Genomic DNA, 27,242 nt, shown 5'->3' on the forward strand with positions numbered 1-27,242 from the left:
TACAAGGTATTCCCCTATATATTAATCTGCCGCGCTTTAGTAAATCCCGAAATCCCCGCTTGGGCTCCCCTATTATTATACTTTAGTTATTTACTTGTAGACTCCAAATAGCATATAATTTCAATGTCAGTCTAATATTGACGTTAATCGTCTCCGTCCTTTACAAGAAAAAACCGAAGTAATATCTATTTGCGCTGATGATAGGCGTAATTACTATGAAGCAGAAAAAATATTTAATAATCGAATATCTCGTACCTACTTAAGTGAGTAAATTTCAAAGGATTGGTTGCGTAACAGGGAAAAAGGATCTGGATTCTGGCAGTTGTTGTTAATAATTTTTTTTGAGGACACAACACAAGCACTACAGGTAAATTCTTAGGGAGCCCTCTGAGCGGTGCCTGTGAGGAAGTAGCGATTCACATTAGATTTGAATAGCTAGAAATTGAATCTCAGGAAGTAGCGATATGAACCGTTCTTGGTGGAGTCAAATGTGCCAAGTCACTTCCCGTGGAACTATCTATAGAGGAGGGACAAATCTCCAACGTCTCTCCGATGTTTCAGGCTATCAAGGTTGCAAGTGATGTTCGCGTCTCCAATCAGGCGGATGGTTTTTTTCTGGATGGAATCCAGCAGCTTCAGGGTATGTTTGGGGACACAGCTCCATACATGAGAACAATACTCCAAAGAAGGTCTGATCGGAGCTATATAAAGCATCAAAAGTTGTTGAGGTGTATACAGTTTCCTGCTGCGGAACAGTTACAATTCCAGCGACCTTATTGTGCCAAGACATTTGGTGTTCATTTTAACCCCCAACAAACGTATTGAAGCAGACAGCGGAACTGTCTGACCTGACATTTCTATAGCCGGTTCGCAGACATTTACCTTCTTGGAGAAAACCGATGCCTGGGTTTTTGTGGCATTGAATTGAACCTACTTACTATCACCCCAATTCGAAATCACTTATAGATTCTCATTGAGATATGCAACCTCTTGCTGCCAGTGAAGATGTGCCTCCGTAGCCGATGTTCTGGAATCCAAATGGAATGACAAGACAAGTGAGCTGTCGTAAGCGAAGCAATATGTATATTGGACTCTTGGTTTTTCCAATAAGTCGTTGATATACAATAAAAAGAGGGTTGGAGACAATATGGATCCCTGGTGAACACCAGTGTTAATGGTGAAAGTATATGAGAGATATCCCTCGACGGTAACTTGCAGAAAACGTTTTTCAGGAAACTGAAGAGCCATAGAAAAATGATCTGTCAAGCCATAGCATCGAAGCTTGGCCAGCAAATCCTCATGCCACACAACGGCCTTAGAAATATCAAGCGCAACAACTCTTGATTCTCTATGTTTCTCGATTGCGTTATTCCAAATATGGGCGACATACGATAGGTGAGATGGGCCTGTTGATGTATGCCAAATTGATGATCGCTCAAGGTGCTGAAACCTTCTATATATTGAGGATATGTTGGTTTACGACTTTCTCCGTGCTTTTTGATATCACTGAGAGCAAAGCGACTGGACTATAGTTATTTGAAAGATTTTTCTTGGCCTTTTTGATAATAGGCTTAATGTGAGCAATCTTCCAACAAGAAGGAAACCCCTTTCTTGCAAGACAGGTTAGAAAATCAGTAACATCAATACATTATTTGAAGTGTTAATCTGCAGTGGGTGTACACTTCGATAATTCCAGCTCTCCATTCATGTTATTATTTATCAAATCTGTCATAATTTTATCCGTTCTATAACATATCTGTCTTCTTAACAACGATATCATCCACTATCATGTTTTCTCTCGCTTTCGCACTTTTTGTTCTTTCTCTCCAAAGATACGATTATGAAAATCGCAGGCCATTAAAAAGAAAGCTTGATGTAAACTGTTCATTTGCTCGAAGTGACAGAAAATATTTCACAACAAAATATGCGACTCAGACTTGTTTTTATCTGTTTGGTGAAATTCGAGTCTCGAGTTTGTTTTCGAATTCGAAGTTATTTTGTTTCTGTTTCTGAAAACAAAACTAGTCTCAGGCGAGTCCATTTAGTGAAAATCCGCCTTTAAACCTTGTATATCATTCCTTCCTATTGCTAATTGATAGACTGCTAATTGATAGACTAGAACGTTATATTGACGAAAAATTGATTCAAAATCGTAACTTTTCGAGAGCAATAAAACCCGACCGACCCACTTCTTCGGCTTACTCATGAATTGCATCGTCATTTACCAGGATTTATTTCATAGTTTTCTTGATGAAATCAAATTTTTAAAGAAATTGTACCTCTATTTACAACATATTCGCCTGTTATATAATTTATAAGGGCCTCAGTCGTTATACAGTGTGTAATTTGTAAAATAATCGAAAAATGTATTTATACCTACTCAAATGCTTTTCTTTCTCTCAATATATAATGTCACAGCAAAACAGCAAAATGGATTTCTGCAGGGAAAATCAATGGAGAGTGCAACTATTGCGCTTTTCAATTATATTCATTCTTCATTAGATATGAAAAATTATGAAGGTGCCTTATTTTTTCATCTGTCGAAAGCTTTCGAGTCAGTCAATACTCATAATTATTAACAAACTAAGTGAACTGGGTTCCGTGGCAAATTTCTTTCGTGGCTGGCTTCATATCTTGAGGTCAGAAAAGGTATTGTAAGAATTGACAATATTCATTTGATTTTATGTATACATTATGTCTGTGACTGTTCCAATATCATGTAAATATGATATGACTGGAATAAAAATTATTATTATTATTATTATCATATGGGCTTTAGTCGTTACAAGGGTCTCAGTAGTTAATTGCTATTTTCAATTCGAAGAATTATTCGAGATAAATATTTTTTTTTCATTACAAGTTTATTAGTACCTAGTAAAGAGGTCAAGTTCCAGTTCACTAGTGGATAGTGCTTTCGAGTAATTGACAATTGAAAACTGTTTTTATTTTTAATAAGTGAACTGTGCCCCAGTCACAAACATGGATGAACTTTTTGATTGCTACTACCACAATTTCAAAAGTGGTTATCAGAGTTTTTTTCCAAAGTGGAAATTTAACGTGACTTTGATGACGATTATTCTGTTGCCCTGTGTGAATTATTAATATTGCGAAGCTGATCAGGAATACTTACTATTGCAATTTCCTATGGGTGGCATCCTGAATCCAGACAGAGGGTCGGACGCTGCGAAAGGGAAGGGCCGTTGACCGAAGGCAAAGTGGAATTGTTGCTGCTGTCCTAGAAGAGAGAGCACTATATTAGACTAAGTACTGTCCGAAGCTATAGTTGATTTGAAGACACTTAAACTAAATTATTGGGTTTACCCCCAGTTGTTGAGGAGTGAAATGTAGTTTGAGTTCAAAAATACGTTTCTATTATAGAGTGGTTGAGATATAGAGATCCAAAGGTAACGAATAACAAGATGAAAAAAACTAAACGAGAGAGAGAAAAATTAAAACACTTTGTATGTGATGTGCAAATCGCTTTTGATTCAGGTCGCGAAATGTATAAAAATGATATATTCTATTAGGGATTGAAGAGAAGAAAAGAAGAAAAGAAAAAATAAAAGAGAATGTAATATATAGATATAGAGATATATGAATAGCAAAAACCGTTTTCAGGATTCTCGCCCCGGGCCTAGTTATTCTGAATACTGAAGAGATGTTGTTTAAACATATTTTTAAAAACAGTTTCTGACATGTTAAAACAATTGTTTTCCTATTTATGGAGATGATTTATTGAGAAGGAGATATTGTAGAAAAAAGATCGTTTAAATATTTTCTTTTTATGTACAGGAAAGTTTAGCACTATCTTTTTACGCTGATTCAGGTTATGTATATCTGTTCTATAAGACAAATGTTCATATAAGTAGGGAGGATTCCCAATTTGATTATTTTAAAGAATATGCATGTTGTATGAAAACGTCTACGATTAAGCATATTCAAGCACTTCAAATCTGCTAGTTTGTGTAAAATTTTGGACCATCTTCTGTTACCAAATATTAACCTGTTGCAAGAGTTTCGAATTTTTTGTATCATATAGCATTTTCTTAACTTCTACATCCAAATATTGTCTATGGGGATATACGAGTTTCAATGATGAATAAGCAATTTCAAGTTTGTAGGTTACATGTTCACGAAGTCTTAGTTTATGATCTTAACTCAAGCCCAAAATTGTTGAATATGGTCTAAATTGTATCTCAGAGTCTCCAATTTTCAAGCTGTAGTTTTTTACTTCTTCCCTGATGACTTCCAGAGATAATGTATACTGATTTTTTTGGATTGATTTCCAACATAATATTACTACTTGACCTATATCTGAAGATTTGAAAAATAAATATATTTGAGAGTCATGTGCATAAAGGTGATATTCACAAGACTTTAACTTCTTGATGAATGTGGCAGTATGTAGGGTATAGAAAAGTGGGCCTAAAATGCTGCCTTGGGTTACTCCTGTTTTAACTTCTCTCCAAGTAGTAATCTATTATCTAGATAAGATGATATCAACATTACTGATGATGCATCACTGAACCCAAAAATATGTAATATATTACAAAGTATTTTATGACTGATAGTGTCGGATTTTCCGGAAAATGAAATGTGGATAAGCATGTAAATTTAGAAATGGGACAAGTGCATGAGCTGGTGATGAACTTCATTTTTGAAATTAAATAACTGGTGTCTATCTGGTGACTGAGATCTGAAATATATGCCGGCTTACACTCCGCTAGAAGGCACCAACACCACCAGTAACCACCATGAAAAGTTCCAAAGTTATGACAAAATGGTTTAGACTTTTGCGGCTGAGGTTTTCAGTGTCACTGTTTTTCGAGTTTGAAAGCCGTGGATTTTTGTAATTTCTTCCTGACGTTTCACTGCCATCATGGCTTGCTGTTCGATGTTGCTAATTTTTATTTCGGTTTATAAACATTTATAACAATTGTTTTTCTCATTAATATTTCAATGCTGACAGTTTTGGACGCTTCACGGATTCCGAACAACAAGTTTCCATGTTATATAACTTCCTATTCAACGCAATCTCGACGTAAACTGAGGAATATCACTAAGACTAAGACTAAGACTAACCCCTGTACCATCCCAACAGAAAATAATGTAATTTTTTCTTCCTATGGAAAAAGTCAATTCGGTCCTATTGAAGGATGCAGTGTGTCTGTTGACGGTATGATTCAAAGGAATATCTATTTATACCGCCTTCAAAAAACAATGTTTTTTCAATCGCTTTCAACTGAATGATTATTTTTTAGAGAATATATTGGTTGCTACTGGACATATTTTCACATTTATCGTAGTTGATTTGTTATTTTGTTTGTTATGAATGAAATTGTCAAGAATAAGTTTTGTATGTATTTATTCAATTCGTTGAGGTGGATGATTTGAATGCAGTACGCCTGTGACACTAATATATACTGCTGAAGTTTCTATCATTTATAGACAGACTATACAGTGTGTCCAAGATAAGGATCCTAAGCATGGGAATCTCAGTACCTGTTGAAGATACAGCTTTATTTGAAAAGATATCAAAAAACGAATAACACTTTTTCATTGGCACTTTCAAGGTACTATACGATGGTATTTTTAGTTTTTATATCCGACGTTTCGTTTCCAAAAAACCATCATCAACTTTATTTTTTTAAATAGCCCGAAAAAAAAGTACACCCTGTATCTGATTCCATTTTTTATTACGAATTCAACGATGTAACACATGCCATTGTTTTCTTTTTAGTTTAAGGGAAAATTGCATTTTTTCTATTTTTAAAATGTATTTTTAAGTAGGTTAATAATGATTTTTTTAAAGTAATGAAAACAACAAAGAAATTAACGCATTTTTTATTTAATTCAAAGGAGGTGTTCAAACAGGTTTCCGTTATTTTTCAAACATAAGTATGATCTTCTAACTGTAGAACTTAAAACATCACGTAACATCTCTGGTGTAATACTGTTAAATGCGACAGTTACACATTCTCGTAACTGCTGTTCAGTTTCAAAAGAATGTTGGTAAACCCGGTTTTTAACAAAACCCCATATGAAGAAGTCCAGAGGAGTTAAGTTAGGGGATCGCACTAAAGGTTCCAATCCACCTTCCAGGAAATCGCTGCGAAAGATACTCTCGAACTTGTCTAGAATTATGTGCAGGAGCACCGTCTTGTTGAAACCAACAGTTATTGACCTGTGCCAGAGGTAAATTATCTAAACAGTCTTCTACATAGTTTTGCAATAAATGATGGTATCGTTCGGCGGTCAAAGAATTATAGTAAAAAACGGACCTAGTATTTTAGTTCCTAAAATTGCACAACACATATTAAACCCAAAACGTTCTTGATGTCTTGATATTTTCTTAACACGCGGATTTTGCTGAGCCCAGTAATGCGTATTGCGGCGGTTGAAGATACCATTATTAGTGACCATACTTTCGTCGGACCATATTATTTTTGAAGGGAAATTATAATCTTCTTCACACGCGCGTGTATACTATTCGCAAAAATTTCGGCGCCGTTCAAAATCCCCTGGTTTAAGTCCTTGGCAAATCCCAAATTTATAGGGGTGATATCTATTTTTACGCAAAATGAATTGAGCTGTGGATTTGGCTACTCCTACATTATTTTCGATTTGCCTAATTGATATTTCAGGGTTCTCAACAACTGCTTGTAAAACATTATTTTGGGCTTCTTCTGAAGATTCCTTTTTTCGAGATAAAACAGGCTTCTTAAATGAACCATATTCTTTTAAATGTCGAGCCAGCTCTAAGAAAATGGACTTACATAGCTGCTTTCTTTCTGGATATGTATTGAGATACATTGCTGCTGTATTTACAGTATTTTTGTGGCACAAAATGTAGCACGATAGCATGTCAAACTTTTCTTCATGGCTATAATGCTCACCCGGCATATTCGACGATAATAACACAATAAACAATAATAACGACAATAAACAATAATAACGACAACAGTAACAATAACTCTAAAAACAACAACTCGACAAACAGGCTAACAACAACGACGATTACTATTTTATCGTGTAATTAAATAATATTTGACAGGCACGGTGACAGGTATTTACGTCAAAGCATTTGTTTGCAACGCCTACTTAAAGATTTTTTGAAAATAGAAAAAATGTAATTTTCCTTTAAACTAAAAAGAAAACAATGGCATGTGATACATCGTTGAATTCGTAATAGAAAATGGAATCAGATACAGGGTGTACTTTTGTTTCGGGTCATATAAAAAAATAAAGTTGATGATGGTTTCTTGAAAACGAAACGTCGGATATAAAATCTAAAAATACCATCGTGTAGTACTTTAAAAGTGCCAATGAAAAAGTGTTATTCGTTTTTTGATATCTTTTCAAATAAAGTCAGAAAAAAATAAAATTGATATTGTCAAATTCTGGTTTTTCCCAAATATCTCAGCAGGCCATGAAAATTCTTCAAGTTTCTAAACGGCATGTAAATAAGCTTTAAAGAACACAACTTTTTCCTAATTTAACCTAAGCTGTATCTCCAACAGGTACTGAGATTCCCATGCTTAGGATCCTTATCTTGGACACACTGTATATTATATTGTAAAATCGCAACACAGCCAACAAATAATTTGTTTTCCATAAACACCCAAACTATTCCAAGAACTATCATTTTAAAATTACAAATCTCATCACAAATCTATTAATCACCCTTGTAGCGATAAATAACCAAATTCAAATGAAATCAACAAAGTGTCGAGTTAACGTGCGTAGACAAAACAGTAATAGATTCTGGGTGAATATTAAAGAGCAGGCAGAGGTTAAAACGGTAAGTAATTTATCACCCAGTCGGTTTATTCTTGTGCGTAAGAATGCGTAGAGACGGCAAATAAAGACGGAAACCGTGTCTTCCTAACAATCCCTTGGATTTCGTGATGTTCCTACAGGAAGCAACAAGTTGAATATTCACCATGAGATGCTATTAATATTCAGAGTTCAAAGAATTTGTATTTTCGTTTTTGAAATATTGAACGTGGAATTTGGACGCACTAATCAAAATACTTCTCAAGTAAATTAATTCAACCAGTATTTCCACAGGTCTACTGTTTACAGAAGGTCAAAAATGATAAATTAATAATCATCAATGTATTTTATTTACAAACGCCAAAAAAATGTCAAGTTGATTCCAGTCGACAGATTTTTTGAACCCTTCAATACTTAAAATTGAAATCAAATGGATAATTTCTCAAAAAGTCTCATTACTCTTTGAAGCAGGAGTTTTTTCCCAACATCAAATCGTTATTTTGAACACCTCGACACGTGTTTCGATCACCAAGTGATCATCTTGAAAGAGGAAGATTATAAAAAAAAAACTTCAGTAATATTCATTACTACACCAAAGGTTCCAAACAGTGCATCATAAGTACTCTTTAGCGTATAGCGTATAGTCCAGGTATTGAAGTAACGTGAAGGTAATCGGAGATTGAAAACGCATTACTGCCGAATCATATTCTATTCAGGAACACACAAAACAAATCAGAAAACTGGCAGAAAACTGTCTTTAACGGCCCCCCTTTCATTTTTTGAACGGGTCAACTCAAAAAAATGAAATTTGGGATAATGAAATTAATGCATGAATACTTTATTTTGAATTGAAATTGACAGATGAAACTTTCGAAATGGCGGCTAAGCGTCATCTGGAAAAAAAAATAATGGAAAGGGGGGTCTTCTGATAGATATTTTTGAAGCTCCTGACAAATGCTTCACAACCTTCGAATATAATGTCAATATCTTCAACTACTTCAAAATGGCGGAACTTTTAATAATTGCCTGAATACATTGACATTCAACTACATAATATGGATAATGAGCTTGAGGTCACTACGGAAGATGCTCTAAATGGTTGCCTTGAACTTCTTGACATATGAACAGCCTATCCAATATTTCACGCCTAACATTTTCGAACCCAGTAACGTCAATATATCTACAAATATTTATTATTCTCTGCCGTATATCCAATATCGAAGTAGGTTCAATTTCATACACCTTTTGCTCCAAATAGCCCCATAATAAAAAGTCCAAAGGTGTCATATCTGGCGAGCGGGCTGGCCATTCTGTAGGACCTCGACGGCCAATCCAACGACCGGGAAAAGTAGTAGTAACCAAATAGTTTCTTACTTGCATGGTGTAATGTGGTGGTGCTCCATCTTGTTGGAATTCTATATCCATATCGAATTCATTAGGATTCGCTTCGACTTTTTCGGTGATGAGAGGGTCAACAGTAGGTTCCAGCATATTCAAATACAGTTCCCCTGGTAAATTTTGATCAATGAATAGAGGTCCTACAATATGGTTTGCCAATATTTCTGCCCACACGTTAATTTTCTGGATATTGGGTATGTGTTACGCGTTGCACCGTAAATAAAAATCTCTTCAATTTTTTCTTTCAATGGATGAGAACTGATCATTTTAGATATCGTTGACGTGGTACCTTTGTACTAGTAAAACCGAAAACTAAATGAAAATTCTAACTGAACAATGATGTTCATTGTCGTACTGACATTTTTTGACGTTTTTATAAACAAAAAATAACGAAACGAACCTCATCGGGTTGTTGGAATTGCCAGATGGCAGATAAAAAGGAATATTTCTAGAAATATCGATATTAATGTATTCGTCTTCAGGAAATTATTGAATGTTCCGCCATTTTGTAGTAGGTGAAGATATTGACTTTTTAGTCTAGGGTTGTGAAGTATTCGTCAGGAGCTTCAAAATAATATGTCACAAGACCCCCCCTTTCAATTCATTTTTTTCTCAGATGGCGCCCAGTCGCCATCTTGAAATTTTCATCTGTCAATTTCACTTTGAAATAAAGTATTCATGCATTTATTTCATTATCCCAAATTTAAATTTTTTGAGTTGACTCGCTCAAAAAATAATAGCGGGGACATTAAAGGAATGCACTGTATGCGTATACAATTATACTTGAATCATTACTTTTGGAACATCCTCATGAAAATTATCGCCTTAATTCATTCAGTAAAACTATCCAGAATGACTCTATTGATTCCAAGCGAAGATAAATTTTCAAAGTTGACATAATCATATGTCAAAGAACATCAACTTTCGAAGATTTTTGAGATAACGTGCGAAAAATCGATCAGTATTGGCGACATCATTTAACTGATCTTTCAAAACCTGTTTTTGAGTTCTCACATATAGACAATGGGCATACTTGAAGAATGGCTATAAATCAAATCGTGTAAAAGAACAATTCGGTCAGAACAGTCCCAAATTATCTACACTGTAGGTGTACTCCCCTGGCTAATACCATGAAGGGCGTTGGATGATATCCAACAGGTTTGAGTGCAGGATTCTTCACAGAAGTTATTGCTGCATATGATGTTGGCGATACAACTGCCGTAATAGATTTTCAATTGTTGAAACATACTTGCAGACCGGTTTCAGACTGTTTAGCCACTTGTCAGTGCATGGTAGTGTCAATCACCAACATGAAGTCGATGATTTCCGATAATTGAAAATCTAAATCCTTCAGAGTATCACTCCTCGAACTAGGCTGAAGCGGACAACAAACAACAGATTTGTCATCGCCCCATCTGCCTATCAACGAGATAATCAACCGCTTATCCGAAATTCCACCAACTCCTCGTATAAGAAAAGAAAACTTTCCACATATAGTCAGTGGGCATACTTGAAGACTGGCTATAAATGAAATCATTTAAAAGAACAATTCGTTCAGGCCAATGTGAACTCCTTACAGTATAGGTTAATGGGCTGACACCTATCAGAAAACAACTACTGCCCTGAATAGACACCACCTTGCACTGCGAAAAGCCAAACAGCCGGAAACCAGTCTGCAAGTGTGTCCAATAATGAACCTTTCTCCTGAAGTACGAAAAATCACTCACTAGCGGCGCTAGTAGTTCGGTAGGGACAAACACCGCCTAATCCCCATATAAACATATGGTAAAGTACAATTAAAAAAGAATGTTTTTAACAGAAGAAAATGTTCCTGGAGCAAAATTAAAATTTGCAACTGTAAAGGATAACAATGTTATAACATTGAAACGTTGGCTGGCATGCCGTAATTTAAAAGTAACTGGAAAAGAAGTGAATCAATAGACAGGTTAGTATGCAGACTCTAGTAAACGAGTAGCGGTAGATTCAAACTGTAATAGAAGAAATTCAAAATAATTATGAATTTCAGACTTATTTCCGAGTGAAATATGAATCACATATAGATGGTAATGAAATGAATTTAATTAAATATAATGAATATAATTTAATAAACTATTGGGGTTATATCTCATTCTAATCAATGGTAATTAACTATGAAAATTTACTATTCATTTCATGTTTAGAGCATACATATGAATATTAATTTATTTTTTGCACTGTTAAATCCACTCTCCTCGAAGCATGTATCCATTTCTTACATCTAACCTCATTATTATGAGGTTTTATAAATGGTATAAAAAATACGTTTTCTTCCGAATATCGATTATCCGACGTATAATTCCCAAAACAGCAATGCTTTGTTGGCATTATACTAGAACAAAATAATTTTTTATATCAGATTTATATTTTTAAATAATAAATTAATATTACGTAAATAACACTGTTTTACATGTGAATAGTTTATTGTTTGTACCTACTACTAGTGCTGCCTCTCGTGACACGTTTGCTGTACTATTCTCAGGAAAAAGACTCGTTGAAAATCTATCGCGGCAGTTATATCACCAACAGCATATGCAGGAATAACTTCAGTGAAGAATCTTACACTGTCACTTGATTTGTTTTTGAGTGTTCAGTATATAGCTCTTGCCTTCTACCAAAATCGTTAAATCTAAATTTTTCTGGTTTGAAGGCCGTCGATTTTTGTAATTTCTTTCTGATGTTTCAAACTTCATTATATCCACTTTTTTTTTCATGAAAATGAACCTCTGTGTTTAAACTACCTGATGCAAAAATCGATTTTGATATCTATATATATTTTTCTTGGTAAGATCATTACTTACATTTTCACAAACGCACATGGTATGTGTTGTAAGTATTCCAATTCATGTAAATTGAGTATTCTCACTAGGATACCACTTTAAGTTCTAAAGGATTCGAATGGCGCAGATGAGCTAGTTTTGATTAATTAATCACCCAATTCAGTTCGTTAATTCCTCCTAAAGAGCTCCTCAAGCGAGTTTAGGGAAATTCCTTTCTGATGAATATTCACTCCATTATTTTATACCAGATTTTTTGTTTCAGTTTCCAAATGGCTGACACTTAATCAACCCAATTCATCAATTCCATCTATATCAGGGGTTGGAAAGTTGGGAAACTTCTCACAAGTTATATGAATGGGATCATTCAGAAGTATTCTCAACGCTATTATTTCCACAGGTCTTAGAAACCAATTATTTCTATGAAGAGAAGTTGATGGTTCATGAGAAGTTCACTTACTGCAAAATAAGTTTCAAACCAGATTTTTAAAAAAGAACAAACTAGAGTCTCATCAGAATAAATGTATATACTAACCGGGCAAACCGCAGACATCTGTTTTCCAACAACAGTTGAAAACATCTGTGGCTTTAGTGAAAGGGCCTTGAATTCACATGTACGAAACCGAAATTCGCGTAGGTGAATATAGGTTGCATTGAATTCAAAAACGATGTTCATCAAGTTAATAGTATCAACCAAAAATTATATATTAAACAAGAATTCATGAAAATGAATTGGAAGTGCAAACATGTTTCTGGCTTTTCGTCTTTTTTTATGGTTGTGCATTCAAGTGTGAGTGAGGTTGTCTCAAAAATATCATAACAATAATAGGGTTGAGTACTATAGTTTTTCAACAAACATAACAGTCAAATTGATTCAAATAATTGATAATTCAATGAATATACAGCAAATTAATTTGATCAAGTGAATTGAAGATTTTCAAAAAATATATTTGTCATAAATCTGTTTAAAATCTGTTTTTCCGTTGACCAGCTGTTGCACTCCTACGAATGACAACCCTCAGAAGTCGAAACTTGTGCGAGGTGAGGACTACCGAAGTTTTACCTTTCAACGTGTGGTTCAGCCTGGGGCTTGAACCACCGACCAACACGGCGGTCGATTTGAGACAGCGAATAAAGCACCCACGTCGAACCGACCTACTACCGACCGATCGTTTTCATTCCCCAAAATTGAGAGTGAGTTTGGAAAGATCAACGTATGGATCATAGAAGTGATGTAGACAAGGATGTGAATAGTTAAGATCGACAAATTGAAAGACGAACTTGAGGATATCCACGTGTCATTAGTCAAGTTTTATATCGAATAAAGAACATGGGCTTCGATGAAAAACTGATTTTAGAAATACTATCGCAAAGTGAAACTTCAAGACTTTTTTCTGTTAAAGGACATTCATCGCTTGCTATATAATCACCGACAGTTTGAGGTAGATGCCAAAATTTTCATCACAACAGGGATTTTGTGATCCACTGTGGTGTGTGTGTATCGAGGTGTTGAAAATAACGGTTTGGTGTTGACAAAAAAACTCCAATTATATACAAGAGGAAATTAATGAGTTCATTCAAATATTTCAAGGTCAGGTATCAGAAATACTTCAAAACGTTTTGGAAAGTAATCAATATAAATACCAAAGGGCTGCTGGAACTGGAATAAGGACAATTAAAAAAGGCTGGCAGGATAATGAAGCCTACATTGAAAGACAGCTCGATCAGGCCTATCTATGAATGGCCATGGTCATCTACTTATGCAGAAGACTTATTCTTTGAATATCAAAGATAAAAAGGGCACCCACTGCAAAGCGAAAATTGACATTGACCACCGAATAAAATTTGTCTGGATCTGCAGTTTCTACTACAAGGACACTAGTTGAAATCAAAGCCTAAGAACATTCAAGTACCACTGATGAAACATATAGTAGGTCGAAATAATGCTGTCTGGTGTTCGAATGCATTGGTATTGTGAAGTGGCAGATTCGATTCTTCCTCAAATTGTTATGAGTTAAAAAGACAACAAATATCTGATGGTGGAAAGGAACTATTTTCCTGAATGACCAAAGAACTGAAGGGTAATTATTATATTAGCAGACGTATTTTTCAATATAGTTTGAATTTCGGGCTTGAACTGTTTCTGGTTCTGCAATCTAAAAAGGAAGAAGATGAAAGTTGAGACTGTGGGAAGATTTAGGAGTCAGTACGTTTTCATCTACGGTGAGATGGAATGATGGGATAGTATGACAAAATACTTAGCTATCAGTTTTCAAGATCATTACAGAAAAACTGAAGCAAAATTATATAAATATTTCTTAGCTGTTGATTAATAATACACTTATAACACTTACTACCTGGGCTAACAAGTCTCGGGCCTAACACATAGATAGCGCTAGTCATATTACATTCACCGCTTTTTCAATTAGTACTTACTAACTTCCAATAGGAAGCTGTAGAAATTCCATGATATTCTACTTATAAGTTTGTGAGTTATTGTGCTAAGAGTCACACTACTTTTGTTATTTTCAAAACGAAGGATCCAAAACAATTCCATGTTTTAATTTTACACTTCTTCTTGATGGGAGAAAATACCTTTCAAACGACGGCTTGAAAGGTGCTATAAGGACTCCACTTCATCAGAAACAACAATTAAACGTTGATTTGGTGACTTCAAACGTGGTCGTAGAGACGCCGATGATGCAGAATGCAGTGGACAGTAACACCAGAAAACATATAAAAAAATTCACAAAACGTTTTAAATGATCAAAAAGTGAAGTTGTGTGAGTTAGCTGACATTGTAATGAAATCAAAAGAACTTGTTGGTTTTATATTGCATGAGCATTCAACTATGAGAAAAGTGGCTGTCTCGCGAACTCACTCTTCACCAAAAACAAGAACGTCTTGATGATTTTAAGCAGTGTTTGGCCGTGTTTAAACAAACCGGAATTTCGCTCCAATGAAGAGGTTATTGCTGAAACTGAGACCTTTGTTGAGGCAAAAGATTAATCGTTTTACAAAAGTGGTATTGAAAGGTTAGAGCGGCGCTGTGATGATTGTGTGGCTCTTGATGAATGAAGCCAATTTTGAACAAAAAAAACTCGTTTTTCTTCTTAGGCCCGCGACTTTTCAGCCCATGTATTATACACAATGACTCTTATAATGTGAAACGTGAGATGTTGAATAACATATTATGGAAGGAATTTGTGTTTGAATCGAAAGAAAGAGAATGATTTTTGGGAAAGAAAGGTTTTGGCTTTCTACTTTTCCATCTTCATATCTCCTGAGAATATACCCCTTTCTTTTTATACAAAATTCCAATGACTGGGATTTGATCGAATAAGAAAATGAATGTCATTTCGTACTGTCATCGATGAAATGTGTACATTAAACCAAATCTTGACCATAAAGTCGTGATTTCCATTATGAACTGAATGCTTCATCTTATATTGTTATCCATATTTGGTGCTGAAGAAACAATAAAGAAAGTGTCTCACGGCGAAACACTGGATGTTTAGCAGTGAGGATGATAGTGTTCCATATTAATGAAATCTTCCTTCTTTGATTTGCTATATTGTGTAACAATCCTGTGAATTATATCTGATTTGTTTCCATTAGGAATGTTTGGAATACAAACTGAATTGTAAATTTGAGTGGTGTTATCAGCAAACATTTGTACTTTTTCAAATAAATTTGCTGTAGTAAAATACATACGAAACAAAACAGGTCCAAGTATTGATCCTTGCGGTACTCCACATATTATATTTTTTGCAATTAATTATGTCGCCTGTATAGACATATTGCCTTCTATTCAATAAATAATTTTGAAACCAATTATAAACTAAACTTCGGATGCATTATTTTCTGAAGAATTTTATGGTCCACACTTTCAAATGATTTCTTCAGAAAAGACTCCCAATTTTTTGTTTGAATCTCAAAGTAGCTGGATTTCGGTTTTGACATCTAATACTGCAGACTCGGTTGTCACTATTTTTTTTTTTGTATCCGTATTGCTCATCATAATTCTGTCAGCAGACGCTTTCATTTGTTTATTAATTTATTTACGGCATTGTCTATTTTTATACAATGATTAACAATTTCACACATGTACTAAAACTATCAGCTATATGCAGAGAGAAAATATATATACACTCACAGACAAAAATATTGCATATTTTATTTCAAGCCCTGATTTTATTTCTATTTGTCTGAATCTTTATGCAGTTTTTATCATTAAATGGTATATGCTGAAGTATTTTGTGTAATTCAGTGTTCATATAAAAGTATTTGTTTGGAAAGTATTTTTCTTTCGTGTAATTCAATGAAAGTAGTTGTTTCGTAAGGGTTTTTCTTTCAGTTTGTTTCCGAAAGTTACTTCTTCACATGCTCTACACATCTTTATATAGACTTAATTTTTGAAATTGATTGCGTCTTCACTTTCTTTGGGAGATTTCCACATTTTTTTAATGAAAATGGAGAAGCAGAAAGCTAAAGTCTTTTTTTTAAGAACTTGGGTTTGTTTTTATTTCTGTACGTATTTTTTTCAAAACTACAAATTTGTCAAGTATGAGAACAGATGAAAATCATTCTGAGGGTTTACCATCATAACTCTTCTTTAGCCTGTAAGCAGTCTAGACGTCAGACTTCAAATGAGATAAACTTATCAAAGAATTTATTATCAAAACAAAAATATTCTGAAATGTAAGAATCTCTGCAGATTTCTTATATAAACTAATATTAATCGCTTTCAAAACCTATTCTAATGAGAATATATGAAGCAACTACTGTACTGAATTTTGTTTAAATTATTTGAAACAAGTATAACATAAATCATAGAACTCCTAGCCTGCTACGTCGCAATAAAGCATTAAGAAACCGCAAGACTTGTTCGCTAGATAGCAACTTGCCAGAACTTTGTGCTAGTTGTTCGCAAGTGCTTCAAACTCATTGCAATATTAGTTCACTCAACCTTAGGATGCTAGACGAGATCTCTGCGTGAAATTATCAAAAAAAAAAAAGGTTAGTTTCCTTTGTAGTTTAATTCACACATGATAAATGACCAAAAATTTCAAAAATATACTACAAAAAAAAAAGAAAACAGAAGGCTGTTACAGAATTGACTCAATTGCTGCTTTTCTCGTTTTTTAAATCTTTGTACAGAAACTAAATATTTTCGGCAGCTGTTTTCCGGCAGGCATTAACGAAAACCTACTGTGTAAGTACTGTGGGAGATGATGTTCCGAGATTTTATTTCGAAATACTTATTTTCACATATGTATGTATTTCTCCTCGATAGTCTTCAAACGTATATTCACATGTATTCACTTTTTTAGTAGTCGAAAGAAAAAAGTCAGTAGGAAATGATTCGAAAGACCTGTTCAAGTAGAGAAGCTACTGTCTAATAACACGCTTCTTAGTAGAAATTGTTTATTATTATCATGAATGGTGCTATTGAGTTTCATCAAGTAACGGGTTCATTAAATATCAGAAGAGTATTGACAATCAAAGATTGGTTGGATGTTTTGGTCTTTCTTCAGTGTCACTATTTTTCGGGTTTGAAGACCGTCGATTTTGAAATTTCTTCCAGACGTTTCTTCTTCAGATATTTATACATCTTGAGTTTATTTCCGACGACAGGGTATTACGACTGCTAATACCTGTACCTGAATTAGGTAAACTGCGTAAAGCATATATATTTTAACTCAGGTAGATTGATGTGCTAATACCTGTTTCTGAATTAGGTAAATTGCGTAAAACATATTTATGTTGACTCAGGTTGTTTGATGTGATAATACCTGTTTCTGAATTAGGTAAATTGCGTAAAGCATATATATGTTGACTCAGGTAGTTTGATGTGCTAATACCTGCACCTATATTAGGTTGATTGAGTGAAGCGTATTTATGTTGCCTCAGGTAATTTGATGTGCTAATACCTATACCTGAATAAAGTAAATTGAGTTAAGCGTATTTATGTTGACTTGGGTAGATTGATGTGCTAATATACCTGATATTAATTAACTTGCGTGAAGCGTATTTATGTTGACTCAGGTAGTTTGATGTGTCAATAACTGTACCTGAATTAGGTAAATGACGTAAAACGAATTTATGGCATGCTAGCACCTAGGCGATATGCCCCTGTGTGATACCTATGTAATAAGGTATGTGATATGCCACTGCTGCTGATAGTGGGTCTCTTTTGTTTTGTCTTGTCAGCAGGGGTTTATCGCATATGGTGCACTTGTGGAAAGGTGGAAAGATCCACGGAAACAAGGATTAAAGAGCATGAAAGAAACTGCAGGCTAGGCCTAACGAACAAGTCGGCTGTAGCGTACTCAGTGAAGAAAACCACAGGATACTGTTCGAAAACACGAAACTCATTGCCCCCAACAGAAATAAAATAGCAGACTGGTATAGGAGGCAACAGAGATCTACAAAGGCATGGATGATTTCAACAGAAGAGAAGAAGCTGTGAACCTCTATCGAATATGGAATTTTATTCTGATAATTTGAAGAACAGCAACCATCATATATATATATATATATATATATATATATATATATATATATATATATATATATATATATATATATATATATATATATATATATATATATATATATATATATATATATATATATATATATATAAATATCGCGCTAGCGACACGTCAGGAACAAATTCCAGAAATCGCCGGCCTTCAAACCCGAAAAATAGTGAGATTGAAAACTTCGGCCGCGCAAGCTTCAACCATTTTGTTAAGAGTACTGTCCGAAATACGGTATTCACATTTTCTGCCACTGATAATTTATCGATATTTTTAAAATAAACTCGTAGATTCCCCAGCCGAGATTTTTCATTCATATTCAAATGCTCAATTTTTTTCTGCTGTTTGCAGTTTTCCAGTTCTCCAAACTTTTTTCTCTTATGGTCCAATAATGATGATTATTATGAAGCCCTCATTACATAGCAATAATTATAGCGAAAACTAGACTGAATTTTGGTATAGGTATAACCTAAATGTTTTATTTGTATTAACTATATGTAATTTCAATATGAAATCTGTATACAATTTTTCTAGTGTTTTTTTTTGTTCATGCTAAATGTTTTTATTCATATCGACTATATATGATTCAACTGTAATGTCTGTATACAATCTTTCTAGTGCTTTTTTTGTTCATACTGAAAAAAACTTCATTTTTATATTTCATTCATTATAATCTATTGTATATTAAAATGATATAGCCCACGCACAGGTTTATCCTTCTATGGAAACTATATTTATTTGTCGTTAACTAAGATTATTGTGTATTTCAAATTGAATGTCAAATAAATATTATTATCATCATTATAATCTTCAGATACAGCAATAATTCATATTGAGAACGTTTGTAACTTCTCTGCTGGGATTAGGATATTATTGAGATCAAAGTGTCAGTGGAAGCTTCAAAAATATTGTTTTCTCCAAATAAATACAATTTCCGTGTCTGCCAAAAACCTCGAACCGGTAATGACGTGAAACCAGAAAGAGAATTGGTTTTTGTTCGGCAATTTGATGGCATATTGTTCTGCCATCAGCAGGAACGTGCGCGAACCCTTCCATGGTTTAATAAACAAAATTAAAATTACATTGGTGCGAAACAATCAAGCATGTAAAATAATTACTGAATCATGAAGGGAGGGAAGCGGGAAACAGTTTTACCAGAAATGTAATTATTTCCTGTGAGTATATATTAATTAATGTCTGTAGCAGTCGGCGACAGCAGGAGGTGGCAGTAACTATCAGGACCCCGTGTTCTAGAAATACTTCGACAGCTGGACACTTTCCTGATGACATGTATTAGATTAGGGTGAGAATCTCGACACTTGCAGGAATGGAAGGCTTTTCTGCTACTACTCTATTTTGCAGGATCGACACTGGACGCGAAATAAAAGTAGTCCCGAGACTTCATCAGGGTTTGGTTTTTTCCACATTCGAAATGATGTAATCAATTCAACATCGAATGAGTATACGGGGATCAATGTTTAAAAAAAACAGAGGATTTTTTTTACATCGATGAATGGAAACCGAAGACAAATTTCAATAATGTACTAGTTCATATCCATAGTGAAAACAACCCGAGCACACTCCGTTACCTCATCGCATTTGAAAATGTCTATAGCAGTAGTAGTCGAAACGTCAGGCATAAACACCTGCAGATGACGGCCAACAAACACGGATACTAGTTTCGACATAGTTATCTATGAAGGTGGAAGTTCACACTTCATTATTATTGAGAAATCAATTAACATTGTGAACATTCGAACATAAACTAGTGTAACAGGGATAATTTGTGTGGCTTCTGGTTGATAGTGAAGGTTTATCAGGATTCTTCAGTTTATTTACGATTGTCGGTAACGACTCTCAAAACTGAAAATTTACTACTTCCAGTATTTTTATTCAACTAATAAATTTTATTCCAAAGGGCTGTTAGCTTGGTTCGCCGAAATTCAAATTAATAGAAATTCACAGAAAGATATTAAAAAAAACGAAAGGTCAAATAAAATGAAAAACAAAAAAAAATCTTCGTCGTCAATGCTGAATTTTAAACAATTATTTCGCAGACGGTCAACTAGTACCGTACAACTAGTACAATAAATAGCACAGGATACTTCAATATGCTACACTAGAGTGAGTTTTGAATTATGATATTTATCGGTTGTTGGCAGATTCTGATAAACTATTAATATTTCAGGAATAGCTTATCTGTTTAATGTTAGCTTATCTGTAAAATTTATCATTTGTACGGACTAGAAAGATCATTCAATAAAGATCCACTAGTACAGACCATATTGGCATCCATACACTGGACGAATAGGAATGGAAAACACATCGAATTTGCATGGACTCCTACTCACCAAGGAATCTCGAGTAATTAATTAGCAGATCAAGCAGCCAAACGAGCTACCGAAATACCTGATCTGTTTCAAAAAAGCTGTTTCAAAATATATTTTTCCGTTAATCAGCTGTCGCCCCCATACGAAAGACAACTCTCAGAAGTTGAGAAACTTGTGCGAGCTAAGGACTAACGAGGTCTTACACTTTAACGTGTGATTCCTAACACGGTGATGTTTGTAATAATATTCCTATTGGACCGGAAGACGTAAAACTTTATATTAAACAACAGATTATGGATTTATGGCAAACTGAATGGGAGGAAACAGATGCAAAATTGAAAGAGGTTAAGCGAAAAATCACACCCTGGAGGCATTCTATTCCGAAGACACGAAGAGAACAAACTGTGATTACACGCTTGAGAATAGGTCATACCAACTTAACTAACGTATTCATGCTCTCAGAAGAACAACAAACAATATGCCAACAATGTAGACAGAGGCTAACATATCTTGCTGAATTGTGTCCAGTATGATGAAGCTAGACAATGATTTGAAAAACCAAATTCTATGAAGGAGTGTTTGAAAGATCATAATGAAAGTCTGGATAGAATTATAAAATTTATCAAAGCTATTGGGATATACGCAAAAATTTGAACAAGAAAGCAAATGATAAACAAACTAATAGTAGAAGGTCATGACATCGTAGTCGACACCTTTAAACCACAATAAAAATAGGTGAATTAAAGGAAGATTAGAGAGTTTAATCTTCCTCTTGAAGATGATCACTTGGTGATCGAAACACGTGTCGAGATGTTGAAAATAACGATTTGGTGTTGGGGAAAAAACTCCAGTAATGATTATATCTTAGTACTTAATTTATTGCATGAATCTCATTCAATGTCAGATTCAGTATTCTCATTCCTTACACACAGGCAGATCATTTTGCCTCGTAAGATGTATTTTATTTGTTCACCGTTCATTTCTATATGTACATGTATATTCACTGTAAACAATCTTAAGAAAGTGAATGAATATATATTATTATTATCATAAATGCAGTGCCAGCCCAGTTAGTATAAACACGTTTGGGAAAATGCCACGGCTGAGTTTCTGAACATCCCGGAACCAAAGGAATATACAGGTCACTGTTTCAGAAGGTCTTCTGCTTCTTCCCTAGCACAATCAGGAGCAAATATAACGGATATTAAGAAGTACGGATGATGGAAGTCTACAAGAATAGCTGAGGGTTACAATTTCTTATAAGAAGGTTATTGCTGAAAAAATAATCCCAGTTTGCTCCAGCATTACAACATCGTCCTCTTCACTCAAATTTAGTACATTTGTAACATAATTAAATTGTATTTATATATATATATATATATATATATATATATATATATATATATATATATATATATATATATATATAATATATATATATATATATATTGTTCATGATAAAATGTCTTTGAAGATTGAATAATAATGTTTTGGTTATTGCTATTTCGTCGAAAAAAATCGTGTTGAAATATTTTCAACACGCTATTTTGTAAACATCATCTTTCAATACTCTTGACAACCATTAAAAATGACAGTTGTACAAAAACGTATTTTAAGTCAGTTAAATTGACTCTGAACTCAAAATGACGAATCATATACAGAATAATGACAAGAGTTGTATCATTTACACATGTGTTAGAAATCATACGTTAAAAGGTAAGACCTCGTTAGTTCTCAGCTCGCACAAGTTTCTCAACTTCTGAGAGTTGTCGTTCGTATGGGGGCGACAGTTGATTAACGGAAAAACAGAATTTAAACAGACAGAACAGATTTAATTGTAGTTGGAAATATAAGTCATACTATTGACAACCCTTAAAAATGTCATTTTCAATTACAGTTGTACAAAAAACACTTTTATGCCGTTTGTATTTCAAACATTCGTATGGGATCGAATCAGATATCATTCACAGGATTCCTACACAATATAATTAATGAAAGAAGTGAAATTTAATTTACATCGAATACTATCATCCTCACTGCTGGACATCCGATGTTTCGTCGTAAGACACTTGCCTTACCGGCTCTTTCGTAGCAAATTCGGATAACATTATAGAAAAAAACACTGAATTTGTTCGTAATTGAAACTTTTTGTCACAAAATGGGTTGAATCCACTCATGTCATCGACGACAGTCTTAGAAATCACACGTTAAAAGGTAAGACCTCGTTAGTCCTTAGCTCGCACATGTTTCTCAACGCCTCCATACGAACTTGTCGTTCGTATGGAGGCGACAGCTAATTAACGGAAAAATAGATTTTTTAAACAGTATGAATTAAGTATCAAGATGGAGAAGTAGAAGGCCAAAAAGTTTCTCTCCCAAAAAATAATGCTTTCTATTATTCAAAAGAGTTTTTGATATTTCTGAGCACAAATATATAAGTTTTCTAAAGAAGTTAGATGACATGCGCCTAATTTCTTTGTACATCTTGGAGACTTCACTCTATAAACTCAAACCGCTTCAATATTATGTCGGTGAGACCTTTTTGAAATGGATACTTAAAAAGTTTAAAGTCACGAACGGCTGGTATCAAGACGCTCGTTTTGATAAACCGACTTCAGAGGAAGTAAAATTATCTTGCAAATGACTGAATGCCAGTAATAATTTCTTGGCGTTTGTTTATTCGGCTTCAAATTTCTTGAGATGTATGAACTTAGTGGGTGGCATAGGAAAGAATCGTTCATTCACATGAAAGGAAAATTAATTAGCCATCACTGAATTTTGAAACTTTCTCTTTATCTGTCTATTGAAACATAAGTCATTAGTCACGAATTTTGGAACAATAAAACCCTGGCATAATATCAAAATTCGAACTGAATATCAAATTCAGTAAGTTGTTATGTTTAAGATCATATATTGACATATGGAAACACATTTATCCATAAAGTCTGTTATCTGTTGAAAATCTGGTAAAATCTGTTTTTCCATTGACTAGTTGTCGCACCCCTAAGCATGATAACTAAGAAGTCGAAACTTGAACGAACTAAGGACTAACGAGGTTTTACCTTTTAAAGTGTCATTCCTAATAAAGGTGCATCAGTTGCATTTAATCGTATCTATATGGTTTCAGTAACGAAAAAGAAATAATTGAAAGGGGTATATTTGGGAGCGATATATTTTTGGGAAAGAATGGTTTCGACTTTCTACTCTATCTACTCCATCTTTATAAAAAAAAACGTGGGAATTTTACAAAGAAATGAAGAAAGCAATGAATTTCAAACAAGTAACCTCTATGTGTGTAGAGCAGGCGAAGAAGTAAGTTTCAGGCAGAAACTGAAAGAAAAACCCTTCTCGACACAAGTAGTAGTATTTTCATATCAACATTGAATAATATGAAAGGAAAAATACTTTCGAAATAACTACCTTTATGTATATTGTACATAAAATATAGAAAAAACACTTTTTTTTATTCAGTTTGCACTCCAAATATTTGTTATGGAATTGATTCAGATATCATTCACAGGTTTGCTTCACAGTAAGGTATATGAAAGGATTAAAATTTCACTTACATGGAACACTGTCTTTATATAGGGTTTTCTCAAAATAATTTTTTATAGATTTTTTTTGATGTTTTTACTTTCCATACCGATAAGTTACCCCGATAAGTTACCGCGTAAAAATCAAAGTATTTTTCACAAAGAAAAATGTTCTATTCATCAGTAATTTGTCGTATTTAACAATTTCACCTATCAAAAAAATTGCTAAGAAATAATACAATACTTATCTTAACGTTTCGGAGGCAAAAATTTACTTCCATCTTCAGAAAAGGACAAAACATTCAAAGACATTTGCAGTTATTCCTTTCCTGATAATTTATTTCTCAACTTCTTCGACAGATGTCAAAGGAGTTTTGAAATGTGAAATTACATAATTTAGTCAAAATTGATACAACATGATACAACAAGTTTATTGATTTTTACGCAGTAACATATCTATAATATAATTAGAAAATAATATAATTAGACTTATATTTGAAGTTCTTCATTATAATTTTCATATTTTGTCAGATTATATAGGTGAAAATACCCAAAAAAGGTTGATGAAAAACTAATTTTCCTCCACAAAAAATTTTTTTTTCCTTTCATTTTCAACAATTTTTTGGAAGAAGGTGAAGTAGAAAGCCAAACCTTTTTCAAACCTTCGTTCATATAATGACTCAGTACAAAACAAAAAATATTTTTTTGAATACTTCTTGATAATGCCAAATTGGTTGGTGAAAACTCCGCAGAGAAAATATAGAATAGAATAGAAATTTATTTATACTGAACAACAAACAGAATGGTTTCCACTTACATGATGTACAGTTTTTTCGAAAGTTCTTTACATATAGTATTCATTGAATACCATTGATACAGTTAAAATCTATATAAAATATTACAATATAAAACAGTAAATAATAAAATGACCGTGAAAATATTCAGTCACATTTGAGCATTCGGAGGAGTTGTCCCTCTGTAATACTGAATATATCCAGTTCACAGTTCCTCGCCATTTAGTTAACTGTTTCGATACATTGTTGAAGAGGAGACAAATTGTTTGAGATACGAAATAGATTGTCTCTTCTTCTCAGTCTTACGTCAGGTATAATAAAATCAATATTATAGAGAATTTCAGGTACTTTTAGTTTTCTAAGAATGTTAAAAACAAAAATTACTTCCGAGGACTCACGGCGGTCTGTCAATAGTTGCATGTTAAATTCTTGTAATTGGGCTAGAATATGATATAAATAACGGCGAAACATTGTGTTTTCTGAAAAAGAGTGTTCTTAATAATCGTTTCTGGACTGTTTCTATAGTTTCAGAACATAAAAAGGTCTTTGGATTCCAAATGACACAACCATATTCCAGCTTAGAACGAACTTAGTATTTCAGAAAAAAACGTTGATGTTTGATAACGGAAGGGCGTAATGCAACGTATTTATTAAAATAGTCAATGTTTCTTCCAACAATGCGAAAAGAACGACCTATTTCGGTTTTTATATTCGGAATATGAACAATCAATGACTTATGTAATAATTTAATGTCTTCTATTAATAAATGGCAGAACTCTTCACGCCGGCAGGCTCCATATATTCCTAAAATAGTAGCAACCTTTATTATCAAATATTTTTCATCTAGCGCCTCATTTTTAAACCTCTGGAAAACGTAAGAGTTTTTTTATTTTTTTGGCCTATACCTTTGATTTTTCCTTTTTAAGAATGCTATTATCTCAACATATTTGCTTGTATTAACACCATTTTCAATGAATGCATTCGACTTTATCATTGAAAACTTGCTACACAAATTTGACGAGTTTCATATTTTTGATTTCTCTTCTAGATAGGCTAAGAAGACGGTTTCGCTGAAACTTCCTTCGACGTTTTTAAGTTTAAACCAGCTAAGAAAGTTAGAATATGCGATGTTGTACTGCTGAGCCACTTGTTCTGGTAACAATTCAATTGAAGCTCTTTTTGCAGCCTCTTCAATATGGTAAAGAACACACAATTCCTCAATATTGTTCTTCATTATGCAAGACATTAAACACCAGCAAAAACTTCAAATGTGACTTTGAATAAAACGCGTGAGCTGTAAACAATACTGTTTTTTGGGAATACAGGTGATTCGGCGTCACCTGACACGGCCACTTCACAGCGAATGCGATAACATGAAAATATTTAACTAACAAGAGATGTCTAAATGTGTTTTTATAGAAATATCAAATTCATCTATTTTATTATGAAAACAGGACAGTTGTACAAAAAATTTTGTGTGATATTTGTTTTAATAGTAAGTTTTATTTTGTTCGTGAAATTTCTCAACTCGCTACGCTCATTTCGCAAACATTGTCACTCACAAAATAAAACCTTACTTTTAACACTCATATGATAAATAGTTGAATGTTACGGTTTGCAATATGATAAGGAGTTACTAATTTCAGAGTGAATATATAGAACGGATCTTACTCACTTGTTTTGGACCTCGGTTCCCGTGGACCATCGACAGTAACTTTAATTGCTTTATTGTAGGTGGCAACTTGAGGAGGACTACTCGAAACCATTATGGTTAAGGTGAAACTCTTTCCTGAAAATAAAGAAAAATAATATTGAGTATTTCCTTCCGGAGAAACCAAATATCAAAATTTCAATTAGATCCCTGAATAGGTTGAGTCAAGTTATCCAAATATATCCAAATAGAACAACATTAGGTTAAGATACTTTTGGATCAAGTGAATATTTGTTTCTTAATATGTTTGAAAATAATAATCACTGGTATGCTCATTATGAAAGTTATATTACACATCAGTAAGAATATTTTTCAACTATTCACCAGCATTATTCCCCATTT

The 27,242-nt window shown here is 33.7% G+C and overlaps 1 protein-coding gene across 2 annotated transcripts in view; it reads right to left on the reverse strand.

The window, feature by feature from the left end:
- The window catches only part of RunxA (RUNX family transcription factor Runt related A), a 99,980-nt gene that overhangs the window by 14,566 nt on the left and 58,172 nt on the right, over window positions 1-27,242 (reverse strand). Inside the window, exons 2-3 of one of the 2 annotated variants that reach the window (XM_074175952.1) lie at window positions 26,865-26,978; window positions 3,131-3,235 (exon numbers count right to left, since the gene is read on the reverse strand). In XM_074175952.1, the coding sequence (XP_074032053.1) occupies window positions 3,131-3,235; window positions 26,865-26,978 (219 nt within the window). Of the gene's footprint in view, window positions 1-3,130; window positions 3,251-26,864; window positions 26,979-27,242 lie in introns of both variants that reach the window. The other variant, XM_074175951.1, reaches the window with a different exon arrangement.

This window comes from Leptinotarsa decemlineata, unplaced genomic scaffold, assembly GCF_025532065.1.
Source record: "Leptinotarsa decemlineata unplaced genomic scaffold, Ldec_3_MD MMD2_tig00001393_RagTag_RagTag, whole genome shotgun sequence".
NCBI classification, from domain to species: domain Eukaryota; kingdom Metazoa; phylum Arthropoda; class Insecta; order Coleoptera; family Chrysomelidae; genus Leptinotarsa; species Leptinotarsa decemlineata.